The following is a 25649-nucleotide window of genomic DNA, read 5'->3' as shown; positions in this document are numbered from 1 at the left end:
ATCAGGAAAGTTATCAGGCTTCTTTTATTCAGAATAGAAACACACTCTTATGCAATTCTGATAGCAGCAACTATAAGCAGATGGTTTTACAAAAGCTATTAAGAACCTGCACTTCTTCCCTGTTACAACATAGATATTAACTAAATCCCACTTACTAGTAAGGGAAGGAGCTGCTCCTCCAATGCATGTTGTTTCCTTCTTGCGCTATTTGTTCTTCATTTCTAAGCACATGGACTAGAGAAATCTTTTTTTTTCAATTTAAGAATAAAAAATATCTGAAATATAGATTAATTATTATTTTATTGACACATCTGACATTTATTTGGGTGAATGGCTTTAGCTTTAGCTTTCTTTGAACATATTGTTTGTGGAGATATTGGCTTGTAAAATTTCTGCTTATATAGCAGCTGCTGATCACAATATAGGATTGATAGCACTAATGGTCTGTCATTTTTTAATGCAAAAGTGTGAAAAGTTGGTCATCCATACGTCCATCTTGTATTCTACCATGTCCTGTCCTGTCCGGTCCTGTCCTGTCCATTTATTTTTCTATGATTCCAAGTTTGGAATTGCTTTTTCCTTGTTTCAGATTGTTTATAGATACTTTAAGTTAACAAGACTAGTTATAATTCTGGTCCTGGAGAGACTTGTTTGAAAATTCTGCAAGTCAAAAATCTACCTGTTCTTAATCATGATTCACCATTGTTTAGCCAGCCTTATTTAGATATTATTATTTAGTAATTAAATTTGTTTGCTGCCCATCTCGCTATGGGTTCACTTTATAAACTTCTGAAATTTCTTTGTCATGAGTTCTGCATTCATGATGGACTTGTTTTGTCACTGACTCTTTATTTATTTTTTTAATCACAAAAGAGAAGACTTGGTTGTGCATAATAGCTTGCAAGCTGTTAGACCTTGGTACTAAACCTCCCATCAAAATATTAAATTTGTAATCATTTCCTTAAAATAGTATAATGACAAATAATTTTTAACTGATATTAAATGCATTAACATAATTAGTTATGCTAATTAAATATTGATAAAACTATTTGTTTTTATTATAACAGATTTCAAAATACACATTGCAAAAGAAGCTTAATGAAATGGTAAGTGCTATAAGGAAAAAACAGAATATTAATCTCTTGTTCAATGAATGAAAATTCTATTCCTATGAGATCATTATGCTTATGGATAGGTGCTATTTTGGAAGCATAATTCTTCCTCTGGTCATGAAAGAAAAAGCTGAACTGTATGCCAAACATTTTGCATTTTATGTGAAGTAATTCTAATTAAGAACTCTGGCAACATTTAGATTATACGTATATCGCTGACATTGGTTGGTAGGCAACTCAAGCAGCTTTTTATTGAATGCTACCGCAATATTTCTTAAAATTATTTATCCAAGCAGTATTTGATTTTTTTTTGTTCTTGTGAAATTCTCATTTGTGCATTCTCATTTGCCACCTTTCTTTATAAAATAATCTTCTTTTATTAGCAAGAGCTACATGAATTAAAGTGACATGTGTCTTGATGAATCTTATTTTCTATTTGGAAGGCAGTATTTATAATTAAAATATGCATACGAGACCTGCATTTTATTTGAATTTTGATTTTAAAAAAGGGAATATAAAATACTGTAGTGTTCTTCTTCTTCCACTGTTATGCAGAAAAATAAGAGTCCTGAACAGTCCACTCTGAATCATGTTTGAATTTAAAGAGAGCTTTTCAAACACTGCTAAGCTTGATTGACTAAAAGCTGTGAAAATTCTGCTGCTGCTCAACTGGAAAGAACAAAGATAATATTGTCAGACCATTATAAACTGTTATTTTAATTAAGAAGCTCAAAACTAGAGTCCAGTTTAGCCTTAAGTACCATGACATTTGTACAGAAAGTCATCTTCAACGCTACAGTGGTTTTACACAAAATATGGTGAAATTGAATAATATGTCCTTTGACCTGAGAGATAAGGCTACAAGTTAAAGATCAAAGGCAATGTAAAATGTGTTTATCCTATTTCACTTTTAAGTTAGATTATTTATTTAAGTTGTGTTCTACTACCCACACTCATACACACAAAGATATGCCTGTTATACATTTTAATTCTTAATTTTACAAATGACACTTTATTTCACTTTTACTTTTAATGTATCAGATATAAAGTAGATTTGGAACTTCTTTGATAATTTCTTAATATGTTAGAGTAAAGATGATAAAATCTGATATTTACAAAATACATTCAGAATCATACAAGTGCTTTGGCTAGTGATGGTTTGAAATCATACTTTAATGATGAAGAGAATTTTTACCATGCTATTTGAATAACTATGGAAAGCAAACCTGTTGGCAGGACACCATTCTGACACAACCAGATGTTCAATAAAGCATAAAGCTGGCCTTTGGAGTATGGTAACAATTCCCTTACTAAGTCTGGTTTTTGCTTTTCTGATAAGAATAAAACTGCATCAAGAGATAACAAAGGAAAAGGATCATAGATTGAGATCCATGTCTCATCCTGTTTCTTTCATTTTTCCAGTGAACACTGTCCCTATTTTTGTCTGGATCCTATTTATTACTACTTCTGCACATAAAAGAAAGGGTTCCTTAATCTATTTCAATGGTCAAGTGTGAATGTTTGTACTCAGTTGTAACAGACAACAGAGCTTTACATGAAGGGTGTTACATTAATATATTCCACTTTGTTTTGCTAATTTTCTTTCCTATTAGCAGGAAATAGGACATAAATGTGTTCTTAGCATGTATTTTCACCAATGTATAGCATAAGGTATTTTTTTAAAAAAAATAATGGCTTCCCAGTCTTTACATCATATTAATAAACTAGTTGATTTTGGTGCAATTGAGTCAAAAACTACAGCCATAAATGTTTTCATGTATCATGCTTAGGCCCTGAAATATTTTTCCAGGTTGTTTTGTTTGCTTGTTTTTCCCTGGGGGTATATTTATTATGTGTATTTTAAAAAAAGGAAGAAAAGGAAAAGAAAAAAAGTAACAACAAAAAAGAAATTCTAAAACTGATATAGAGAGCAAAATAAGTCATGTCATCTGTGAAGATTTTCTGTAAACAGAGAAATTTTATATTAAATGTTATATTTCTGGATCCCCCCCCCAGCTTTTCTAACTATGGTATATATAATTTTTTCATTGTAAATGCCTATTAAAGTATAGAGAGATTAGTTCACTTTTGTTGAAATTCCAAAAAAATATTAATGTCCATAAAAAAAACCCTGAATTTATTCTTCTCAACTATGGCAGGAAAAAATTTCATAAATGGCTACTATGAACATTTCATCCAGTTTTAATCAGAAGTAAAATCAAGCAGAGAATTTCTTAGTTGTAAAACAGATTGCAATTGATCTTACTGCAGGAGTGGTCTGGTTGTATAAATTAATAATTACATGTAAATTTAATTAAGTATAAATTTAAATGTAAAGAGATAAATATATAAATCTAGTTCTACAGATTTCATATTTAATAAGAACCAAGTTTGTTTCACAGAGTAATGCATTTAAAAATCCAAAGTGAACTAAATACAATTATACAAATTTAAGTTGTATTATTTTTCACTTGCAGAGAATATTCTAGAGCACATACAAGTGGATGCAACATTCCAGCCATGCTTAATCCTCATTTTATTGTGCCTAGGGCAGGAACTGCTATTTTAAGCACAAGAGTAAAAGATAAGCAGGAGTAGCTGACAACCAAGGAAATAATAGAACAATATATGCAAGGAAATATTTTGGAGGTTGTTTTGACCATATCTTTATTGGATAATTAACCCCAGTATACTAATACAACCTAATTCCAGAAATAACATGTGACCAGCGAAGTATTCTTAGGAAGCAGAATGTATAATCTGTGTGTATTCAGCAACTCTTTTTATGATGATAAATCAAGAATGTAGGATTCTAATAGCAGACAATGAGGAATTTCATGGCAAATGACATAATATGTCAAATGTATATTTAGAAGGGACACAGTACTACTAGCCAGTGATTGGAATATAGAATGTTGGAAAGTGGTTAGCTTTGTATATTTTAAAATAATGTATTTTAAAAATGAGGAAAGCCCAAGTTACCTAAGGCTATCTACAACTAAAAGTCTGTATAGCATGCTTTTCCTTCATTATAGAAAGAGAAAGGAAGTCAGGTAAGTCAGGTAATAATTCCAAGTCACTGGAATCAGTGGTGGGTTGCTACCGGTTCACCCTGGATCAGGCAAACCGGTAGCAACGGCAGCGGCGGGGGGCTCCATGCACCCCCCTGGATGTCTCTGCACATGTGCAGAAGTGTTGTGAGCGTGCACGTGCCCGTGAGCGAACCGGTAGCGACAGGATTTGAAACCCACTACTGCCTGGAATGCTGAGATTGGAATCAGAAGAGAACAAGAACTGAATTGAGAAAGGAAGGAAGTTAAAGTGTTTAGAATATCAGTCAAGGCAATAGAGATATACAAAAGGGAATCTTTTGAAAGGGAAAGTGCAGAGTTCCCTTGCTTTGTGTCTCTACATCAATTGAGTGAAGCGATTAATAAATTTATAGGTGCAGAAAGTTTGGGAATCAGTGTAACTATGTAGGGAATATGGAAACAGAAATATGGTCACGAATTTTTGGATTAAGTAAACACAGTGACGCAGAATATAGGTTTGTTTTATTTCTAGCACCTTTAAGCTTTAAGTAACATAATATATATTATATATGAATATCACAATATCAAAATCAAATTAGGTACATAATGGGAAATAAAAGAGGGACAAGTGTAATCCAATCAGTTAGAATACCTCTAAATGCAATTTGTGGACAGACCATAAATTATTTGTATGGAATATCTTAAATATAAAAATTGAAGACATAATGCCAGAATATAAAATATATCTTTGTTATCAGTACAGATCACCAGTCTTAACTAACATTTAAAAAGATCAGAATAAAAACGTAAATGACATCAAGAAAATTGAATGACAGTATGTTTTAGATTTATGGGTGCATTAATAGAACTCTGAAGGTAATTTTAAATGTTAAATAACAGACTGTTACTGCTTCTACTTCTGATGGCTGCTCAAAACATCTAAATAATATTAGTACAGTACACTGGAATGATTTAGTAAATCTATTTCTATGGTTTCAAATTTATGTTTGAATCTGCTTATTGCCCTGATTGATTATTATGTCCAGGAGAGAAGAACGTGGAGTGTGTTCATGCATCTCTTTGTGACTTTTATTGTCATGAAAAATTGTATCCCTTTTGATCAAAGGTGTGCAATGAAAGTAGAGGAGATATTGTTCTACATTGTTTTTACAGAGACTTTGGAAAAAAAATCAAAAGATGATGCAGGAGGGTATCAGCACATTGTTATTAATATGGTTGGACACACAATCAGATGTTTAGAATTGGCATTTTTATTTACAAGGACTCGGATAGGTAGATGTTGTTATTTGATGGTAGTAAAAGTATCATTGCAGAATGTAAGCTGTTCCAGGTAACATTGCCTTTTACAATTGATGGATAGTGATTTTGTCAATGCCAATCGTATTCAAGTGGTGCTCCATATATATTTTTATTATTATTAATTTATATATAGTCTGACTCTGGATTATTACAGACAAAAGCTTGTTTGTTTGAAACAAAGTCTATGTTTAAATGAGGCTAACATTAGAATAATTGGATTTAGAATTATTGTTTTATGGACATTACATCATACAACATTTCAAAGAATTTTCCTTGTTTTTGCAGGAGCACAAGATGCAATTATACAATTCATCAAAGGAAGATTATCAGAAAAGACTGAATGAATTTGAAAAATGCCATGCAGTTATAATGAATCAATTTGAAATAATAAAAAGTGCTCATGGGAAATTAGAGAAAAATGGTAAATATTTAATACATTCTGGATACAATTTAATAAAATACAACTTAGTAATGATAACAAAGGAGACTGCTTCTAACTTTTCAAAAGAGATTTACTTTGTCAGAAAAAAAGTTCACAAACACATTTTCTAAAACGTATATATTTTACACACATATATATAAATATAAATGTAAAATATTCTACTTTGTAGAATATGTGAGGTAACACAATGAAGATTATATTTTAATATTATTTTTTTTATTTCATATCCCTTATGTAAGTTGTGGAAGCAATTCAGTTCAATAAGAACTTGTCAGCAATTAATACAACACAAGAGTCTGAGATAAATAACCTAAAAAAGGTAGGTATGAAGTGCATTTTGTTTTATCCCAGGTGAGTTTAAGGCATCCAAACACATATAATCTGAACGATTGGGAACCCTGTTAAAGTAATCAGCGCCAATAATTTATTGCAGGTTATCAAGATTTGTCTGCCCACTCATTTGTTATAAACAGTAATCCCTAAGAAGACAGTTCCTACTGTTTTTCTGTATCTATGCTATAAATAATCTTCTTTTGCTTTGTGCCTAGGATGAAATAGCTAGTCTCACTTTTTTTTTTGTCTTAAGGCTTAGAATAGAATATAATGTGAATGCTTTTACTGGAGCATAGGATTTGATGAGACATTGTTTTTTTTTAATTATTGTTATTGCTGATTATTGTACTTTCAATATTTTGCTATATAATAGAATATATTTTATGATGTATGCCATGGTGACTCTTGAAAATATGGTAACATTTAATTTGATAAAAAATAGGATTGTTATTTTATAACAGTGGTATATATAATTTATGGCCTCAGAACTTCATGTAGCTTCAGAAATTCTTGGATGAAACATTTAAAAGTTATCAATTAAAAACTTTAAATTTTTTAAAGAGGGGAATGGTGAAACATTATGTGTAGGGAACATATTAATTCTACTTAATTTTCATTACAATCAAATGCAACCTAGATGTGGTCAGATTTAATTTTTGTCTTGGGTCTTGCTGTGCAACCCTGTGCACAGTCACTCACGCCCTCGTCACCTCTTGCCTTGACTACTGCAACGCTCTCTACATGGGGCTCCCCTTGAAGAGCACCCGGAGACTCCAACTGGTCCAGAATGCAGCAGCGCGGGTAGTGACGGGAGCAGCATGGCACTCCCATGTAACACCGCTCCTGCGTGAGCTGCACTGGCTCCCAGTGGTCTTCCGGGTGCGCTTCAAGGTGTTGGTTATCACCTTTAAAGCGCTCCATGGCATCGGGCCTAGCTATCTTCGAGACCGCCTGCTGCTACTGACGACCTCCCATCGACCCGTGCGCTCCCACAGAGAGGGCCTCCTCAGGGTGCCATCAGCCAAACAATGTAGGCTGGTGACCCCCAGGGGGAGGGCCTTCTCTGTCGGGGCACCTACCCTCTGGAATCAGTTGCCCCCAGAGATAAGGAGAATCCAAGACCTCAGTGCCTTCCGCCGTGCCCTTAAAACCCACTTTTTCCAGCAAGCCGGGCTGGCTTAAGAAGAAATTTTTAAATGTTTTAATTGGTTGGTGATTTTTTAATTTTTGGGCCAAATTTATATATATTTTAATTGTTTTTTAATATTTGTATTTCATGTTTTTAATTCTGGCTGTACACCGCCCTGAGTCCTCAGGGAGAAGGGTGGTATATAAATTGGAAATAAAATAAAAAAATAAAAATAAACCACAATGGAAAGGTCAAAAGATGGTGGATATGGCCTCCCATCACCAATGCTGCTGCACATGGCCTGTGTTACCGAAAGAACATAGAACAAGTTATAGCACTAGCATTAGCATTTAGACTTATATACCACTTCACAGTGCTTTACAGCCCTCTCTAAGTGGTTTACAGAATCAGCATATTGTCCCCAACAATCTGGGTCCTCATTTTACTGACCTTGGAAGGATGGAAGGCTGAGTCATCCTTGAACCTGTGAGACTCTAACTGCTGAACTGCTGGCAGATGGCAGCAGAATTAGCCTCCAATACTGCATTCTAACCACTATGCCATCATATCTCAGCTGTATATAAATAAGATATTTAATACCTGTTTGTACACTGCTATACACATACACATATACCCTCTGTTCAATTTTTGGAGACTGCCTGAACAACTCCCTGCAGTTTTCTTGGCAAATAATTTCCTTTCCAAAGATATTTGATTTAGCATTCACCTCTCTCTTTCTGCTTGTTAGTTAATGGGGAGAGGCCTATCACCTTCTGGGAGTAGAAGATGCCATATAAAGCACTACTCAGTTAGAGCAAAGGATGATAAGCCACCACAAAACCTTATAGTGTCTTCTAAAAAAGGAAATGTCGTGTCAGGAAGTCCAGCATTTTGGCAATGCTTGTTAGGCAAGAGCAAACAGAAGGAATATCATGCTTGCTATTTTGATTCTACTGTCCAATAGCATTTAAAAAAAAATATTATGGCTTCATTGCATGCACTTCAGCATCAGCATTTGAAGAGAACTATAGGTTAGTAATAGTTTCTCTTTGTAACATCATCTTCTGTCGGACTATGACTGAAATAATTTTCCTTAAAAAGTAGCTGTATTTATATAACCTTATATTCATGAAGTTCAGCAACTGGAATATTTATTTCTATTTTTCCACTGTTTTATGATTTTGTCCAGAACAGTTAAACTGTTGGACTGTGATAAGGGGAATTCCATTTTTATGAAGAAAAGTTAAACAGACCAAACTTAGTTCCTCCTAGATAAAGCTACCACCATTTGAATACTTGATTCAATGCTATGCCATTATGAAGAATTCCTGATATTATCTACAAATAGCATTCATAACCTTTGCTATTTGTCTAAGTAAACGTCAGAACACTCAAGGAGAGAGAGATATTAAACAGGCTACCCCATAAAAAAAAGGAAGAGGTATAGAAAGATGGAATATTTATGACTCTGAGATCTATACTTTGTAATTTAATAAGCTCAAAGCATGTACTGTTTATTTGCTGCATTAGCTGCTGTGAATAACCTAGGTAGAAAATGGAAGGAATAAGGTAAAAGGAACTGCAAACAATACCATATTTTAATGCATTTTTATATTTTAAATCTTTAGACATAATTCAGGTAAATTGGACTAGGCATGTTTAATCCTTATGAGATCAACAATTATTTATATTAATAATATAAATTATATCCAATTTTTCATTGTTAAAAGTATCAAAGAGAGCTAAATCATTAGATAGTTGATGATGTTTCTTCTTTGATTGATTTGCTCCATTTAGATCAGGAAGACCTGGCAGATCTTTTAGTAATATGGCAATACTATACAGTACAGAGGAAACTGTTTAGCATTCTCCAGTAGTATTTCTAGTAGTGTTCAAACAAAAAAAGAACAATGTAGATAGCATATGGGTGAATGTAGAAAGCATATATTTAATCATAAATATCACTTCTGAAATGATGTCATTGTTTCTATGATGATGATAATGATGATGATGATGATGATGATAGTTCATTGCACAATTGCCAGATGTTTAGACTGGATTTGGCATTTTATCTACCTATCAAGTCCTTCCAAATTTATTATTATTATTATTATTGGCTTTGAGTTAGTCTTGACTCCTGGCAACTGCCTGGACAAGTCCCTTCAGTTTTCTTCACAAGGTTTTTCAAAACTAGTGGGCCACTGTTGAGAGAGAATGACTGAATGCCATTCGAAGTCACCTGGCTGCTTCTGCCAAAAGAGGTTTTCCAGGTCCTGGTTTCATGTCTTTAACCACTGTATCAAAATTGGCTCTCAGTTACAAGTGTATTTTGTTTTCTTGGCAACATTTTTGAAAGTGGTTTACCCTTGCCTTCTTCTTAGGACTGAGAGAGTGACTGGCCAAAAGTCAGCTAGCTGGCTTATGTGCCTAAAGCTGGATCATTCCCAGTTCAGTTAATCTGTAGATCAAACTAGTTCTCCAAACTTCTATTAATGCCAATAATGTGCTTGGTCTTTCTGTTTGACTGATGAAGTAGGTATCAAATTTTCATGATCCTATGCAGTAGATCATTTCAATAGATTTTCTCCATGATGATTTGTTCCTAACCTGATCTTTCAAGTTTTCCAATGATGCATCTATCACTGCTGTAAGTGAGTTGATCTAACTTGCTTCTGGTCATTTTAGAAAAGCATTAATTTAAGTATAACTTTTCATCCAGGTTGCATACATGAATTTTTAATTAATATTTATTTATTAAGGAACTAAGGAAAGTTACATCAGATGTGATAAAATCCAAGGTTACCTGTCAATATAAAGTGGAAGAAGATCTCAATGTAAAAGCAAAGGAACTGGAGCTACAAATACTACAGCAAAAAAATTCAGTGGTATTTTCTAATATTTCTTGATAATTTAGAAAAAGAGGTTGTGCTTATTTTAAAAAGGTGACTTTAAATTTTATATTTTAGGCAGCTGTAATTAATGTACTTATGACTTGAATGTTAAATAATTTTGCTTAATACCTCCTACACGGTGTAAGATTTTAAGTTCATGTTACATTTCTTGTATATTAAAGTAAGCATACTATTGAGTACAGTAGTAAACATTAACCAACTAAAGGGACCAGTGGAATGAATTGATATCAATGTGCTTATTTTATTTATAGGAAGTAGATTTAAATGGAAAAATCACGGAAGAAATTGCAAGACTCAAAGAAGAGAAACAGGTTATATTTCTGCTTTCTCAATGGTGGGGCCCATATTGTGAAATTAATTGTCACAGGAGTTGAATTATTTCCTCTCTTTACAGCAGAACAGGAAAGGTCTAAAAACAAATGTGCATGTGTGCTTGTATATAGATACGTATGTATGTGTGACATTTTTGTGTACACATGAATTAATCACTGCTGTATGCTATTCCCTTTACTGTTTTTCTGCATCCACACAGTTTGGTCACACATTTTCTCAGGTATTATATCAGAAATATTCAAGCCCAGACAGTGCATCTTTTGAATGAATTTTTCTCTGTGTTGACTTAATAAAAACACTTCCTTAATCTTTTAAATAAATTTGCTATTTATCTGTGTGATGCACAGAGACTATGATGAAGAAGAATACTTATCTATAATTGTAGGTTATTAGTATATAATCATGTAGTCTACTCTTTCTGTATTAATTGCACATTAATTTTAGAATTTTAGAAGATTGAGGATAGTGGAAGCTAGGCAAGGCTCCAGGCAATAGCTTTATGCAGGCACAGTATCAGTACAGGTGAATGTACAGATAGCCACTTGAAGAACCAGTTACAGATAAGCAACATTTTCTTATGAAAGACTAGATTATAAACTCCTATTTAACAATTGGCACAAATAAAATGCATGCATGCTTAAAATATATATACTAAAATGTAAGTTGTCAACTTTATATATATACATGCATGCACACATATCCTCACATATGCATTTAATGATTCCATCATAGGGAACTTCACAGAGTAATCCTTTAACCTGAAGTATTGCACTTTTTCTTTTCTTTTTTTATTAAACAAGGAGATTATGGCTTCTCTACAACATATGCAGCAACTGCTCTGCAGACAGACCAAAAGAAGTAACAGAATTGAGGTGGAGTTGAATAAACTAAAAGAAGAATATCAGGTAAAATGTTGACTCTATATGAATATATACCAATGACCCCCAATTCATTCTAAATAATTAAAATGAAGTATAAAATGAGAATTATAGAATGCTTTGCAAAAGTTACATCAGATAGAATAGAATAGAATTGAATTGAATTGAATCGAATCGAATCGAATCGAATCGAATCGAATAGAAGAATAGAATAGAATAACAGAGTTGGAAGGGAACTTGGAAGTCTTCTAGTCCAACCCCTTGCTCAGGCAGGAAACCCTACACCACTTCAGACAAATGGTTATTCAATTTCTTCTTAAAAACTTCTAGTCTTTGAGCATTCACAACTTCTGGAGGCAAATTGTTCCACTGATTAATAGTTCTAACTGTCAGGAAATTTCTCCTTCGTTCTAAGTTGCTATACAATGAGTTCCTTCTGCATTGATGGAATGGCTTCTGTCAACAGAAAGAGGAGGGAGCCAATTTACTCTCCCTCTGACGCCTACCATGTATTCTCCAAAACTGTTCAAAGATTTCCCCTACTACAGGTAATCCTCAATTTAAAAGTGTCCATTCCTAGTTACAACATCACTGAAAAAAATAACTTATTACCATTTTTCATATTTATGACAGTTGCAGCATCCCCCTGGACATGTCATCAAAATTCAGACACTTGGCAACTGAGTCATTTATGGGGATTGCAATATCCTGGGGTCATGTGATCACTTTTTTTCAACCTTCTGATGAGCAAAGTCAATGGGGAAACCACATTCACTTAACAACCATGTTGCTAACTTAACAACTACAGTGAGTCACTTAACAACTGTGGCAAGAAAGGTCGTAAAATGGGGCAAAATTCACTTAACAAATGTTTCACTTAGCAACAAAAATTTGGGACTCAATTGTGGTTGTAAATCGGGGACTACCTGTAATGTAGATTATATTTTCATTTTATGCCACAATCTGGAAGCATTCATTGAAATAACCCTTCCTGAAATTCAGGTTTAAAAATATGTTTTATGTGGAACATTTATTTAGTTCATGTCAATGCTTATATAGTTTATGTGATATTATGTCATCCCCCCAATAAAACTCTCATTATGTATAGTAGACATTTATAGTTCACATTTATAAATATTCTGATATGTTTCTTCAATAGACAAAATTATTAATATTATATATTTCTAATGGGATAGAAGTAGTGAATTGCAAAAAAACCCCAAACCCTATTCAGGTAGTCCTTCCTTACTGACCCCTTGTTCAATGACCATTCAAACTTACAATGAGTTTAAAAGAGCATCAATTTAAAATTCTAGTTCCGAATACATTTTTGTTGCTATATTATGTTAAGTAATTGAACAAATAAACAAATAAATATTATTACTTTTAGGTATTTTTTCTACTTCATTGGACTAATTTAAATGGATAATTAAATGAGAATAGACAAAACAAAAATAACTCAGTGAAATAGCAGTTGTGTTGTTTTTCACAATCCTTAAAATAATTAGATTTTAAATCTAATTTTAAATTATTTTTGTCCAAAATCAAACATCCATTATATTTAAGCCAAGAGCATTCTAAATTCATGGCACATATAACACTACTAACCATTTTTTGTTTTTAAAACATTAATGTGGATTTGATAGCAATCTGCACAATATTTTTAATATTTTTGTATCTGAGGAAAATTTTTCAGAAAATAATTGTGAAATTATAATTAGGATTGTGCATGCTAAAAAAATAATTCAGCACAAGCATTACATCTCTGCTATTAATTAAAGCAATTCCTTTTCACCAGCCTGGAAAAAATGTTTCTGCTTTAACATTTGTATTATCTTTAATGAGTTGACTCCTTAAAGCAGGTAAACCTTTTCCAGCCTTCTACAAAAGTCTGGAAAAACACTATCTGCTTAAGGAACAAGACCAAAGCACTTCTTCCAAACAATTTGTAAATGTTGCACAACTCAACTAATCACACAGGAAATGTTACTGGATGGTTACTATAGATGAAGTGTATTAAATAAATGTGGGGAATAGATTAAGTAGTGTTGTAGAATATACTATTGTTTACTGTACTCTGCTACTCTTGTTGATATGCCTTATTTTGTATCAGAAATAGTCTAAATAACTTTATTGGCAGTTACTGTGTTTATCTTTATGTCTACCGTATTAAAAACTTACTCAAATTTAGTGATAGTTAGAAATATTTTTTCTGTTAAGAGTATGCAAAATTATGATATTATCTAGATTCTAGAACATCACTCATGCTTTCTTCTCCTCCAATAAAATAAAGTTTCATTTAAATATAACTTTGAACCCCCCCCCCAATAATGAGATATTCAAAAATTCACACTCTCAAAGTAAAAGGCGAAAGATTTACATGATCTGAAGAGAAACCTGATTTATTTTATTGTATAGTTGCACTCATTACTCTCTGTCAATTCTGATTGTAATTGTCCTTTATTTCTCTTTTTATGTTGCTCTGTCATTGACTGAATAAATAAATAAGAAAAACTCTCAGTGTTATTCAAAAGTCTTTAGTATAGCAACTGGATAAAGTTTTTAAAGGCAAATACTTTTTTGTCCTATTCTTACTTTTGTCATCTTCTGAGATTATTTGGAACATTTTGCTTAGTACTTGGTAACTCTGTTAATACAGCATTTGATTAATAAACCAACCTCATTTTTCCAAGTTGCTTGTACTTTCTTATATTCATTCAGAAGACTAGCTAACTTTTGTTCATTTTCTTTTGCATTCTCCCTTTGCATCTCATTATCTCTTCCAAGGGTCTGCAATAAAATTAATTATCCAAAAAGTAATCAATACCACTTTAATGAATTTTGATGTGTTTTATGTTGCTTAGACCTTTTCTTATAACATGCAGAAAGTGCCATACAGATCAGTGATCATGTGCTATCACAACAATAATTTTCATAAATTAACAGGAAAGGGCATACAGTTTAGCTAACCCAAAATAGTTCATAAAAATAGCTATAAAGGGGTATAAGAATATTTATCATTATTCAGTTTCACTGCATAAGTTTTAATGCACTGAAAAATATAAAGTACAGACCTATGAAATATGGAATGTAGCACATTCTCAATCTTTGTATATGAACATAAACACCACAATAAAAGCAGAATATATTTTTATTAATATTATTTTATTAAACAAATCAAATCTGAATTTGCTTTATTAAGGTTATATGTTCTAGGTTTTAAATGTTTTAAATGTTTTCAGACAACTCTGGCTCCCTCGGCTAAGAAATGAAGTTGAACACCGCTTCCTAGAGATGGAAATGACTGGACAGGGGAAATCTTTTTCTTTACGTTTAGGATACTATACAGGTAGTCCTCAACTTACAACCACAATTGAGCTCAAAATGTATGTTGTTAAGTGAGAAATTTGCTAAGTGAGTTTTGCCCTGTTTTTTGCAGGGCCACATTTGTCAAGTGAATCACTGCAGTTGTTAACTTAGTATCACGGTTGTTAACTGAATCTGGTTTCCCCATTGGCTTTGCTCATCAGAAGGTTGCTAAAGGGGATCACATGACTCTGGGATACTGCAACCATCATAAATGTGAGTCAGTTGTTAAGCAACCGAATGTAAATCATGTGATCAAGGGGATGCTACAGCAGTCATAAATGTGAAAAATGGTCATAAGTCACTTTTTTTCAGTGCCCTTATAACTTTGAACGGTCACTAAATGAACTGTTGTAAATCAAGGACTACCGGTATTTTTTCTGTATTTCTGTAAGATCCAAAAATTTCCATCACTGACATCTATATATTTTATGATTTTCAACTGTATTCTAACTGTTATTAGTAAATTCATAACCACTCATGTCTTTCATAATATTTTTTATTTGTTATGAAATCAATAAAAATTAACAGTGTAAAACTTAACACTTAAAATCTTACAGAATTATAAAGATCTTTTGATGATTTTTACATTGTTTAGGAAGAAAAAGTGCAAATTTTATTTGGTTTCTTCTCTTCAAGTGACCAAAAATATTTCTTGTCCCCACAGTTATTATTATTAATCCATCACTTTCCATGTCAAATTAAGGGAATTAGAATTTTCAGTTAACTATCTTCCATGTAATAAAAATCCATAACATACCTAATTTAATTTTTAACTGAACATGAAATAACTTATAAGATTTCAAATAAACTGAGGGAAAGCATTTTAGTGGGCTTTCTGCTATTTATTCAGGATCAGGTAATGTATATCTAAATGCATACTTGAATGCTTGCTATTTGTTTTCTTTGCATTATTTTCATTAGTATATACAGTATGTTGGAATGTACGCCTGGTGTAAAGAAGTAATATCATTCCTATTTGGAATAGAATGACAACGGAGATTCTCAATTATCCATGACATGTTGTCCATCTGCATCTGAAAGAAAAGGGCCGCTCTTTTGAAGACAGCAAAGTTCACATTCTGGACAGAGAGGACCATTGGTTTGAAAGAGGTGTCAAAGTTGCCATCTATGTTAAAATTGAACAGCCCAACAGAGGGGAAGGGATATGACATCACCTACCTCTTGTTTACAATGCAGTCCTTTCAGCAGCCCTAAGAAAGTTCCTTAGCCTTTTACACTCTTAATTCAAGTGACTCTGAGGATAAAGATAACAATGGACTCTCAGAGCACTAGCGGCCAGATGATTGCAAAGAATATACATTTTTCCATTCCCCTCCAGTCAGTTAGAACTGAAGAAGCTTCTTGGATGAGAAGTGAAATGTTTTCAAACAAAAAACAAGAAAGACCAGTTGCCTTTTGGAGAAAGCATCTTCGGGACATTTGGCATAGAAATATTTTTCTTGAACTCTAGAACTATTTTGTTCCATTTGTAAATTCAATGCTAAAAATTATTACAAAGAAAATAATATGTCTCTCAATTTCGTATCTTCAAAAATAAAACTACTTTTTTTTTGTTTTGCTGCAGGTAGAAAACATGTCTAATGAAAATAAAGAACAAAAAGATGATAAGTATACACAAACTACAATGGATTTTTTTAAGGAACATGAACAAAAAGAAAATGGAAGAAACAATAATCTGGAGATAGATAGTGGTATAAACGTAGAGAAAAAGCATTCAGAATATTTTGAAGGTATAATTATTCATAATTAAAACATAAAATGTTGATAATCAGTCAATATGGTAAAAAGTTGTAAAATAAGTTATATCTCCTCGTTTCTACAATGCCAACAGAAACACCAACATTGAGCACCCTAACACATCTGAACAATGTCACTTGTTCTCATAAATTTATGTGTTTCTGCATCTGATTAACTTCCAGCTCAGTTAGCATAGAGGTAGAAAAGCTGTGAGTAATGTACATAAGCTAGGTTTAAAACAGGTATATTTTTGATGATAAGAATTTTTGTCTTGTCTTCGCTCACAGTGTTTGGTCTCTGCCTTCCACTTACCTGAGTCTCTGAGACTCTGAAGTCAAGGTAGCAGAATACTTTCCCATTTTCTCATGTGTTGTTTTCAACTGATAAAAAATCAATAATGAGGTAGAATGATGGCTGAAAGGTAATTTTTTTAAGTTGGTAATATGGAGAAAGCATTGGCCAGTTTATGGGACAGCTATCTTTTGCAAGGATGGCCATCCTTGGAGTAATAATGGCCAAACCTTATAGGGCTTTATAGGTGATCACCAACATATTGAATTGGCCCAGGTACCGTGACACAGAAGAATACCTCCTTGGTCCTGCAAAATGACAACTTAAGGAGAGGGGGAGTTTTCTAGGGGAAATAAAGAGACATTCCACCTTGAAGTCATTTCGGGGGAGAAAACAGCTGAGGTCAAACCCTTAGGTTTACATTTTCTGTTTCCCAAGGGAACGCACAGTCTGGTGAGATTCTTGTAATATAGGTGGTCAGCAATAAAGTATTTATTTGAGTCTATTCAGAGTGGTTCCGGTTGCATACATTTGACAGACACTGTTTCCAATAGATAGGATCTGGAGCATGCTTACTCTATTCTTCCCGGCAGAATGGGCAGGCCCATTATTTTTACAATGGAAAAACAGTACCAGACTGTCTCAGATTTACAGTCTTGGACTGAGGACAGGTGCTTATTCTCTGTAAGCATCTACCTTGATAACTATCATACCGTATGTTAACATTCATTTATCTGCACTTTACATTAGCAGTAGAGACACCCATGGGAGGAATACAAGGGGATGCAAAACGATGAAAGCATTGTTACAGTGTTCTGAAACAAGCCTTGTCCCTTTTGTTAGGGGATTGTATCACATGCACATACAATATGGGTGAAGCTTGCAGTACAGTGCTGCTTTTGTAATTCTGATGGAAAAACAACAAGCTCCTGAGAATATCCATGCTTCCAACTGCTTGCCTCTGGAAAAATAGCAAAGGTTACAGAGATAGAGTAACATTCAGTGGTGGGTTGCTACCGGTTCGCCCCGGTTCGGGTGAATTGGTAGCGGCAGGAAGCTCCACCCACCCGCCTGGACGTTTCTGAGCATGCGCAGAAGCGTCACATGCGCACACGAGCGTATGCATGCCCATGAGTGAACCAGTAGCGATAGGATTTGAAACCCACTGGTAACATTATTCCTGCTTTTATAGTCTTCTAAACCTTATGGGTTTCCAGTGTGAGTTTCCCTCTGGATGATAGAAAACCTTAGCACATTGAAAGACAAGCATGACCAAAATATATAGAAGTAGAAATACATTAATGGATTGCAAATGAATTGCTATTATTTATTTACTTATTAATTGCTACTATTGTTTAGAAAAACATTATGCATATTTAAAAGTAGTTTACTTTGGGTAATTTACTATTAATAATATATTCTAGATTTTAACAGATTTAAAATGACTTGCTAATTGTATGAATGAGGATGATCGTTTAAAAGAAAAGCCAAAGGGAAATCATTATAAGCAAAGCCCTTTATATGTTAAATTTAATTACACCAGAACTGACCTATATAATCATGGATTGCTAATTGCGAAGAAAGGGCAGTTCTAGAAAGAAATGAAACCTTACTTGATAAAAGGCAGGCAAAGGTAAAAGTAATTCTCTTGGACAATTTTTATTCTATGATGTTGTTACCAGTAGAAGAACTTAAGACTTTCTTAAAGTGTTGAAATTAGATTGTTTTAATCCCACTATAGAATTGGAACATTCTATTGATTATCTGGGTGCTGGTGTTGCAAATGACTGCATTTCTGAGAGTACTGAAAATATTAACAATGCAACCCATGAGGAAGATTATTTGACAAATAAAGGAATCAGTGAGAAGCCTAAAGAACAAATTAAAATTACTTGTGAGAAAACTGCAAATAACCATATGAAATCTGAAATGGATTCTGTATTGTTACCAGCGATCAACACAGATGACTTGGATAAGTACAATGATACTAGTAATGCAGAAAAAACATCACCAAAACTTCATATATCTTCCAGTCAGAATATAGGTATAAATATTCATATCGATGAAAACATTAATAATCTACTTCTGGGGAAAGCTTTAAGTATCGAAAATTCAGCTAGAGGTGTACATGAAATGCCTAGCAAACACTTTGATAAATACAGTTCCGAATTGAAAGAAATGAATACAAAGGTTTTGCCCTTGCATTCTCAAGATCTACCTGAATCTGAAATTGGAGACATGAAAATTAATGAAGTTGCCAAAGATAAACAGATAAATGTCCATACTTCCAAAGACAACAGTGAGCAATTTATTGAATTTTTTAATAAAGAAAAAGAAAGAGAAAAATCATTGAATACAATAATTAGGAAAATAACTGTGGAAGAAAGCACAAAAAAATCCTGTTCTTTGCTCATGAAGACAACAGAAAATTTAATAAACAGAAATGGAAGGCTATCCTTTGACCTTCCAGTTATGGATGAAAAAACAGAATACTTAGATTTATCAAGAATATGTCAAGATGAAGTTCAAACAATGCCTTTCTTTTTGAAGGAAAGGCCTCTCTCCCAAGAAATAAAAAATGCCCAGAGCTCAAGAAGAATTGATAAGATTATAAACATGCATAGTGATTTAAGACAAGAAACACCAGGTAAGAAAATATTTAAATGCCAATAGTTATTTAAAATTATATAGCCACAACATCTGTCATAAATTGACATCCATTCATAACCAGTATGTGCTGGAATTTGGGGACAAGGGGATTGCTGCAAAACAAGGAAGCAGGTTGAACAAAGTGTGTAGAAGTTGAACACACTGCCCATCTGACCAATGCGGAAGGGATTATATAATGAATTTTTGACAATAGTCTAATATAAGCCTTTTGTGAAGGATTTCCTGGAAAAATTGGATAAGGTATTGGTAGTCCCAAAGTGATGGGTTTTTTTTTACTCCAGTGAGTGTGACCGTATGCTAGCAAAAACACTATGAAGGACATTAGATGGATTAACTTGACTATGTTGTAGAATTAGGAAGAGAGTATTGTTTTAGCTTCAGAGAAGACAATGAGCTCTGATGATCTTGTAAGGTACAATTATTTTCATGGCATCCAGTAGACCTTTGCTGGAACATTTCTTTGCCAAGTTCAGGGATCCCCAACCCCAGGTCCATGGACTGGCACTGGTCCATGATGTCAGAAACCGGGCCGCACAAACAAGCAAAGCCCCATCCACGGGGTCCAGGCAGCATATGAAACCACACACCGTCTAATCCATGAAAAAAGCTTTCTACAAGGAACTGGTCCCTGGTACCCAAAAGGTTGGGGGCCACTGGCCTAGTTTGTTTCTTCACTTTGTGAGTTATCATATTCTTTCTAATCATTTCTGTGGCTTCTACTACTTGGTTTATTCACCTCTTTTGCTGTCACCTTCTTTCTATACCTTACTTTATTAACTCTAAATTATACTTGGCTAAGTAGACAGAACTGAAGAAATGGATGGAAATTCTCTGGAGAAAATTATAAAGTAATAGATGTATGGTCCAATGATGTCTGAATGTGGTTATCTACCTGCCTGTTAATGCCTGAACTCTAAATTCTTTTTAAAGCTACTATTTACTGATAAAGTCTTGGTATAATAGCCAATGGGAGTTTTTCTTTGGATAATTATTAAATGGATTTCCCCCTATGTTATCCAAAAACATTTGGAATGTGGGAGGAACAGAACAAACATGGATAGTATTGGTTGACAAATTATAGGGTTTTTTTGCTATATATAATCAAGTAACATGTATATAGTTTGCATCAAGTTCTTTAAGCAGAGAGAACAAAAGATTATACAACTAAGTTTTGATACTTGATTTATTTATTTATTTTATAGTATAATGCCAAAAGGTATTTTTCTTGGTTTAATAAAAAGATACAAGTAAACTTAAAGTTTTGGCACTGTAAAATTATATGGAAATAACACAATTGTTATCATTTCCTCTTTGTTGATCAGTTTCCGCTTGCAGTAGTAGAAATGCTGACTCTTTGAATACCGGAACTATTAATCCAATCCCCAAGAGAAATCCCAGTGCAGAATGGAATGCAATAGCAAACAATTTTTATGATCCTTCTTTTCCCACAGAACATGTAAGTCAATTAAAAATATTACAGAGCAGACCTTGGTGAGCTAACTCCAGAGCTATGTATAGAATTGTATGCATCTTGATGCTTTTAGACTGACTTGATCTCCACAATAATATCAAGAGGGCAAATGTGGCATCATTTTTCACAATTAAAGTTGATAGAAAACAGCAGGAAAAAGTCACAGCATATAAATCAAATCAATCACAGCTTATTTGAAGACAAGGTCTACATAAAAACTTTTCAAGTAAAAAAAAATCATGAATAGTTATTTCTGTTTATTTTCTAACTATTATTACAGATATAAGCAATTTGTAAGTCTGAATGAAATATAATACAATTTATAACACTTTGACTTTATTTTTTCTTCTACTTACTTATTTTTTCTTCTACTTACATTGTCTGATTGCTAAATCTAAAAGTAATCTTGAGTATGTTATGCAGGCTTCTGTTTAAGCAACAGCATTCTTCAAGTTGGAATAGAATGGGGAAAATTGTACTCATCTACAAGAAAATGGCATAGATCAATATAGTGCCAAGATCATTGCCAAAATATTAGCTATGCCATTCTTGTGTAAAATAATATAATAAAAAGTATGGCCACATAAAAACCTCATTTGCCAAAAATGTGTAATATATTTCCTGATAACAATATTAAGTTCAAACATCTAACAGAACCTGCTTCAAGTCAAACTTCTAGGTAGCCAGGACTAGAACATTTGCAAAAGAAACTAAACTCATATTTAACGAACAGGTCTAAATTCTTTTCAGAAAATGAAGCTTCAGGTTACAAGGAATCAATGCTTAAGACCCAAGAAGCACAGTGGAAAGCAAAGCTCAGGCATTGTATGGGCATATACTTCTGCAGAATTTATATTCTCTGCAGCCCAATCCAGAATGACTAAGAAGGGCAAGTGAAGTGACTGGAGGAGAGAAAGCATGCTTGCAGCCGCCTACAGTGGCTAAAGGATATGGGCACTTCCTAACCTCTGACTACAACAAAATTATTAAAATAGCAAATTGTATCCGTAACAAAAATTGTTGGGAGAAAAGGCAAAGCAGTCTCAAAACTGGAATACTTAACAATGTTAAACTGGTTTATAGGCTGGGTATTAGACTAAGGGAAGGTCATGAGAATTTGGCATTAAAAAAACTTACCAGGGTACATTTGTGTAAGTTAACAGCAACTAAAGAGGGCTTTCCATTTATTTATTTTTTGTTTGTTTGTACCCCACCTTTATTATTTTTACAAATAACTCTAAGCAGCAAACATTTCCAACTCATCTTCCTTTTCTTATTTTCCCCACAACAACCCTGTGAGGTGAGTTTGGCTTACAGAGTGACTGGCCCAAAGTCAACCAGCTGACTTTCATGGCAAAGGCGGGACTAGAACTCATAATCTTCTGCTTTCTACCCTGATGCCTTAACCAACTATTTCAAATTTCAAAATATTTTAAATTAAAATCAGATTATTCTACCCTCTCAGAGGCATATTATTCACTTGTCAAGATGGTCCTGGTTCAAATTTCAGAATACATGAAACAACATCAGAAAACTCTGGATAAAGTTTGAACTTGTTTGAACTCAAAGCAATGTTTTGAGCATTTAAGAGTTTGAATTCAAAAGTTTGCTTACTATTTATATTAATCATCTCCTTGAAATAAACCAAAAACAAGAAATCCAAAAGATATAAAATTATATGTTTGCAGTTAACCAGAAATACATTTTGAATACTGTATATCAGAACTCTGAAGAAAATCACAGCAAGGAACTGCTCCCATTTTTGAATAGCCTGAATCTCTCTCAATTGCTATTACATTGCTGTAGGATGTAAAGGTGCACCCCCCCCCCCTCTTCCATTATAGTAGCAGAAAGTCACAAACCTCTAACCAACCCTTTAGGGGCAAGTTAGATGAGCAAAAACATGATTACAAAATCACAATTCAAAATGAATTCAACAGGCTTGTGTATTGCAGCCACACCCAGCAAGATTGGGTTCCTGAATTGCCTAGAATATTCAACTTTGTTCCTGCTTCTGTTGCTTCTTCCATAGCTGAGGATTTGGAAGGCCTAGCATGGTGGTATAATGTATGAGAAGAATCAAGGACTACTAGTGGATCAGCAGCTGAACAGGAACAAACAATGAAGATCTATCATCTTGACCTACATTAGAAAAAAATACTGCATAAAGATCATAAAAGCAATAGCAACATCATGGCCAGCACTGTGCACTATACTTTAAAAAGGACATGAAGAAGCTGAAGGGGTTATGAGGAAAGCTACCAGGATGATATAGAGTCTGGAAACCAAGCCCTGTGCATTAAGAGCTGGGCATGTTTAACTTTCCAAAGAAAAGAGTGCAGGGAGACATGATCACGGTCTATAGATATTTGAAAGGGATTCCTTTGCAAATGGCAGATGATTTTTTTGGGGGAGGGAGGTGGGGAGAAACAAGAAAATGTTCATACTGAAGTTACAAGAAGAGATTTGGTAGGAGGACTTTCTTGATGGCAAGAGCTGTTAAGCAGTAAAACAATCTGCCAGGAACATGGGGGATTTCTCCATGCTTTAAACAAGGTTTGGGTAGCTGTCTATTGGAAATGATTCAGTGGTTCCCAGTATTAAGTAGGAGGGTTTCACTAGATGACTTATACAATATTTTTCAGCTTATCCATTTTATATTCTATACCCCAAAGAAAAGTTACATAAGAATGTTCAATGTCAGACATAATGTTGACATAACATTGTCCTGTAAGCAAGCTTGGGTTTTGGAGTCAACTGCTTTGATATCTTCTCTGCCAGGCTGGCCTCGGCTGAGTGGCATTTGCAATGGTGAGATAGCTGACACCTGCTGTTGTCAGACTCAGAATTATTACAGATTTCTCCATAATGCAGTCCTAGGCTGTGAAATGTTAATGTCAGTTTATAATGACTTACTAAGACCACACTTGGAATACTGCCTTCAGTTTTGGTTGCCACCATATAAAAAAAGATGTTATTAGGGGGCTGGAGAACGGTTGCAGGAATTGGGTATGGCCAGTCTAGAGAAAAGGACTAGGGATAACATCATATCAGTGTTCTAATATTTGAGGGTCTGCCACAAAGAAGAGGGAGCACCAAAGCACCTGAAGGCATAACAAGAAGCAATGGATGGAAACTAATCAAGGAGAAAAGCAACCTGGAATTAAGGAGAAATTAAGTGACAGTGAGAACAATTAATCATGACTTGCCTCAAGTTGTGGGTGCTCCAACACTGGACGTTTTTAAGATTGGACAGCCAATTGTCTGAAATGGCATAAGGTCTCCTGCTTAAGCAGGGGGGTTGGACTAGAAGACCTCCAAGGTCCCATCCAACTCTGTTATTTTGTTATTCTAACATGTAGAAGACCTCATGCTGGTGAGAGAAAATGCTGTCGATGTGGCTGATACTGGGCAAATATTTAGTTTTAATCCTACAGTACATATTTTACATATTTTTGAATGTTATATAGAGTTGTGTTTGAAACTCTGGTCCAATAATTATTATTAGTAGTGTCAGTTTAATTACCTTAATAAGCTACCTCAGGAACATGCCTGAGGTAGTTAAATTACAGAAAAATAAACCCAAATAAGTATCAGAGATTCCAGCTTATTCTTTCCTAGTATCTAAAAATACTTATAGAAAAATGTATGACTGTTCTTTAGATATACTGTTTAGGAGACTCTTCCCATCCTGCTTACAATCTTTTTGGACTGTTGGCTTCTGGCAGAAGATACAGAATTATTAAAACTCGGATCACATGTTTTCTGAACAGTTTTTATCCCAGAGCTATAATTGCACTCAACAATGAACTAAAGGACCACCATCAGTGAGCTGTTACACAGTATTACTTGGTCTGTTGTGTGGATGTTTGGGTGGTTTAGGGGTGGAGAATTGCGGTGGGTGGGAGTGTGTTTGGGGATTGTTATGTGTGTTGGACCTGGTCTTTGGGTGTTAAGTGAATTTCGTTGTATGGGTATACTGAGTATACACGTACAATGACAATAAAGTTATTTATTTATTTATTCTAATATTGTATACTTACATTTTAGGCCACAACAGAGATTCTGTCACAGCCGCAAATGAAGTCAATACAGCTTCTACTCTCTGAAGTCAGTACAGCTACTTTAAAAGGGAGCTTAGACAGCACTGAAGATGGGAATTCACAAAATGTCTTCACGAACACCCAGATCAGTAAAACTGAAAAGTTATTGTATTTAGAAAAGCTCGGCCAGTCCAGAAAGAGAAAGTATGAATATTTGGAAAAAGCAGTGATATCAGGAAAAATGGAAATGTAATTGTTCCTATATGCATGTCCTTGACTTGTCTCATGCTTGTTACATTCAGTGCCTAAAATAACATCTTGTGAAGTGAGAAAAGTTGAATTGCTCTGATAATCTCAAAAATCTTTGTTTTCTCTCCATTCCCCAAGTGGCAAATGGAGGGGGGGATGAGGGGGGGAGAATAGGTATACATTGTTTCTTTTAAAGCGTTTCTTTCTCACTACTAATCATTAGAGGGAAATGAGTGCAATCAATATGAAGGTACTAAATGTAGATCAGTTCTCAAGATAATGTGTATTTTCATAGTCCAGAATCCTA

General features: G+C 34.0%; 1 protein-coding gene across 3 annotated transcripts in view; it reads left to right on the top strand.

The window, feature by feature from the left end:
• The window catches only part of CCDC73 (coiled-coil domain containing 73), a 63318-nt gene extending 37891 nt beyond the window's left edge, over window positions 1–25427 (top strand). For 2 of the 3 annotated variants that reach the window (XM_034417164.3, XM_034417165.3), the window contains exons 7-16: window positions 1068–1106; window positions 5750–5885; window positions 6146–6225; window positions 10128–10253; window positions 10532–10591; window positions 11414–11518; window positions 16446–16611; window positions 18651–19556; window positions 20902–21035; window positions 25101–25427. In XM_034417164.3, the coding sequence (XP_034273055.1) occupies window positions 1068–1106; window positions 5750–5885; window positions 6146–6225; window positions 10128–10253; window positions 10532–10591; window positions 11414–11518; window positions 16446–16611; window positions 18651–19556; window positions 20902–21035; window positions 25101–25346 (1998 nt within the window). In that variant the 3' untranslated portion in view covers window positions 25347–25427. The remainder of the gene's footprint in view (window positions 1–1067; window positions 1107–5749; window positions 5886–6145; window positions 6226–10127; window positions 10254–10531; window positions 10592–11413; window positions 11519–16445; window positions 16612–18650; window positions 19557–20901; window positions 21036–25100) is intronic. The other variant, XM_060687656.2, reaches the window with a different exon arrangement.
• The last annotated feature ends 222 nt before the right edge of the window (window positions 25428–25649 follow it).

The sequence above is a fragment of the Pantherophis guttatus genome, chromosome 1, assembly GCF_059756535.1.
Source record: "Pantherophis guttatus breed Tessera chromosome 1, ASM5975653v1, whole genome shotgun sequence".
NCBI lineage: Eukaryota > Metazoa > Chordata > Lepidosauria > Squamata > Colubridae > Pantherophis > Pantherophis guttatus.
The sequence above is the reverse complement of the archived record's forward strand: the minus strand, read 5'-3'. Positions and strand labels throughout refer to the sequence as shown.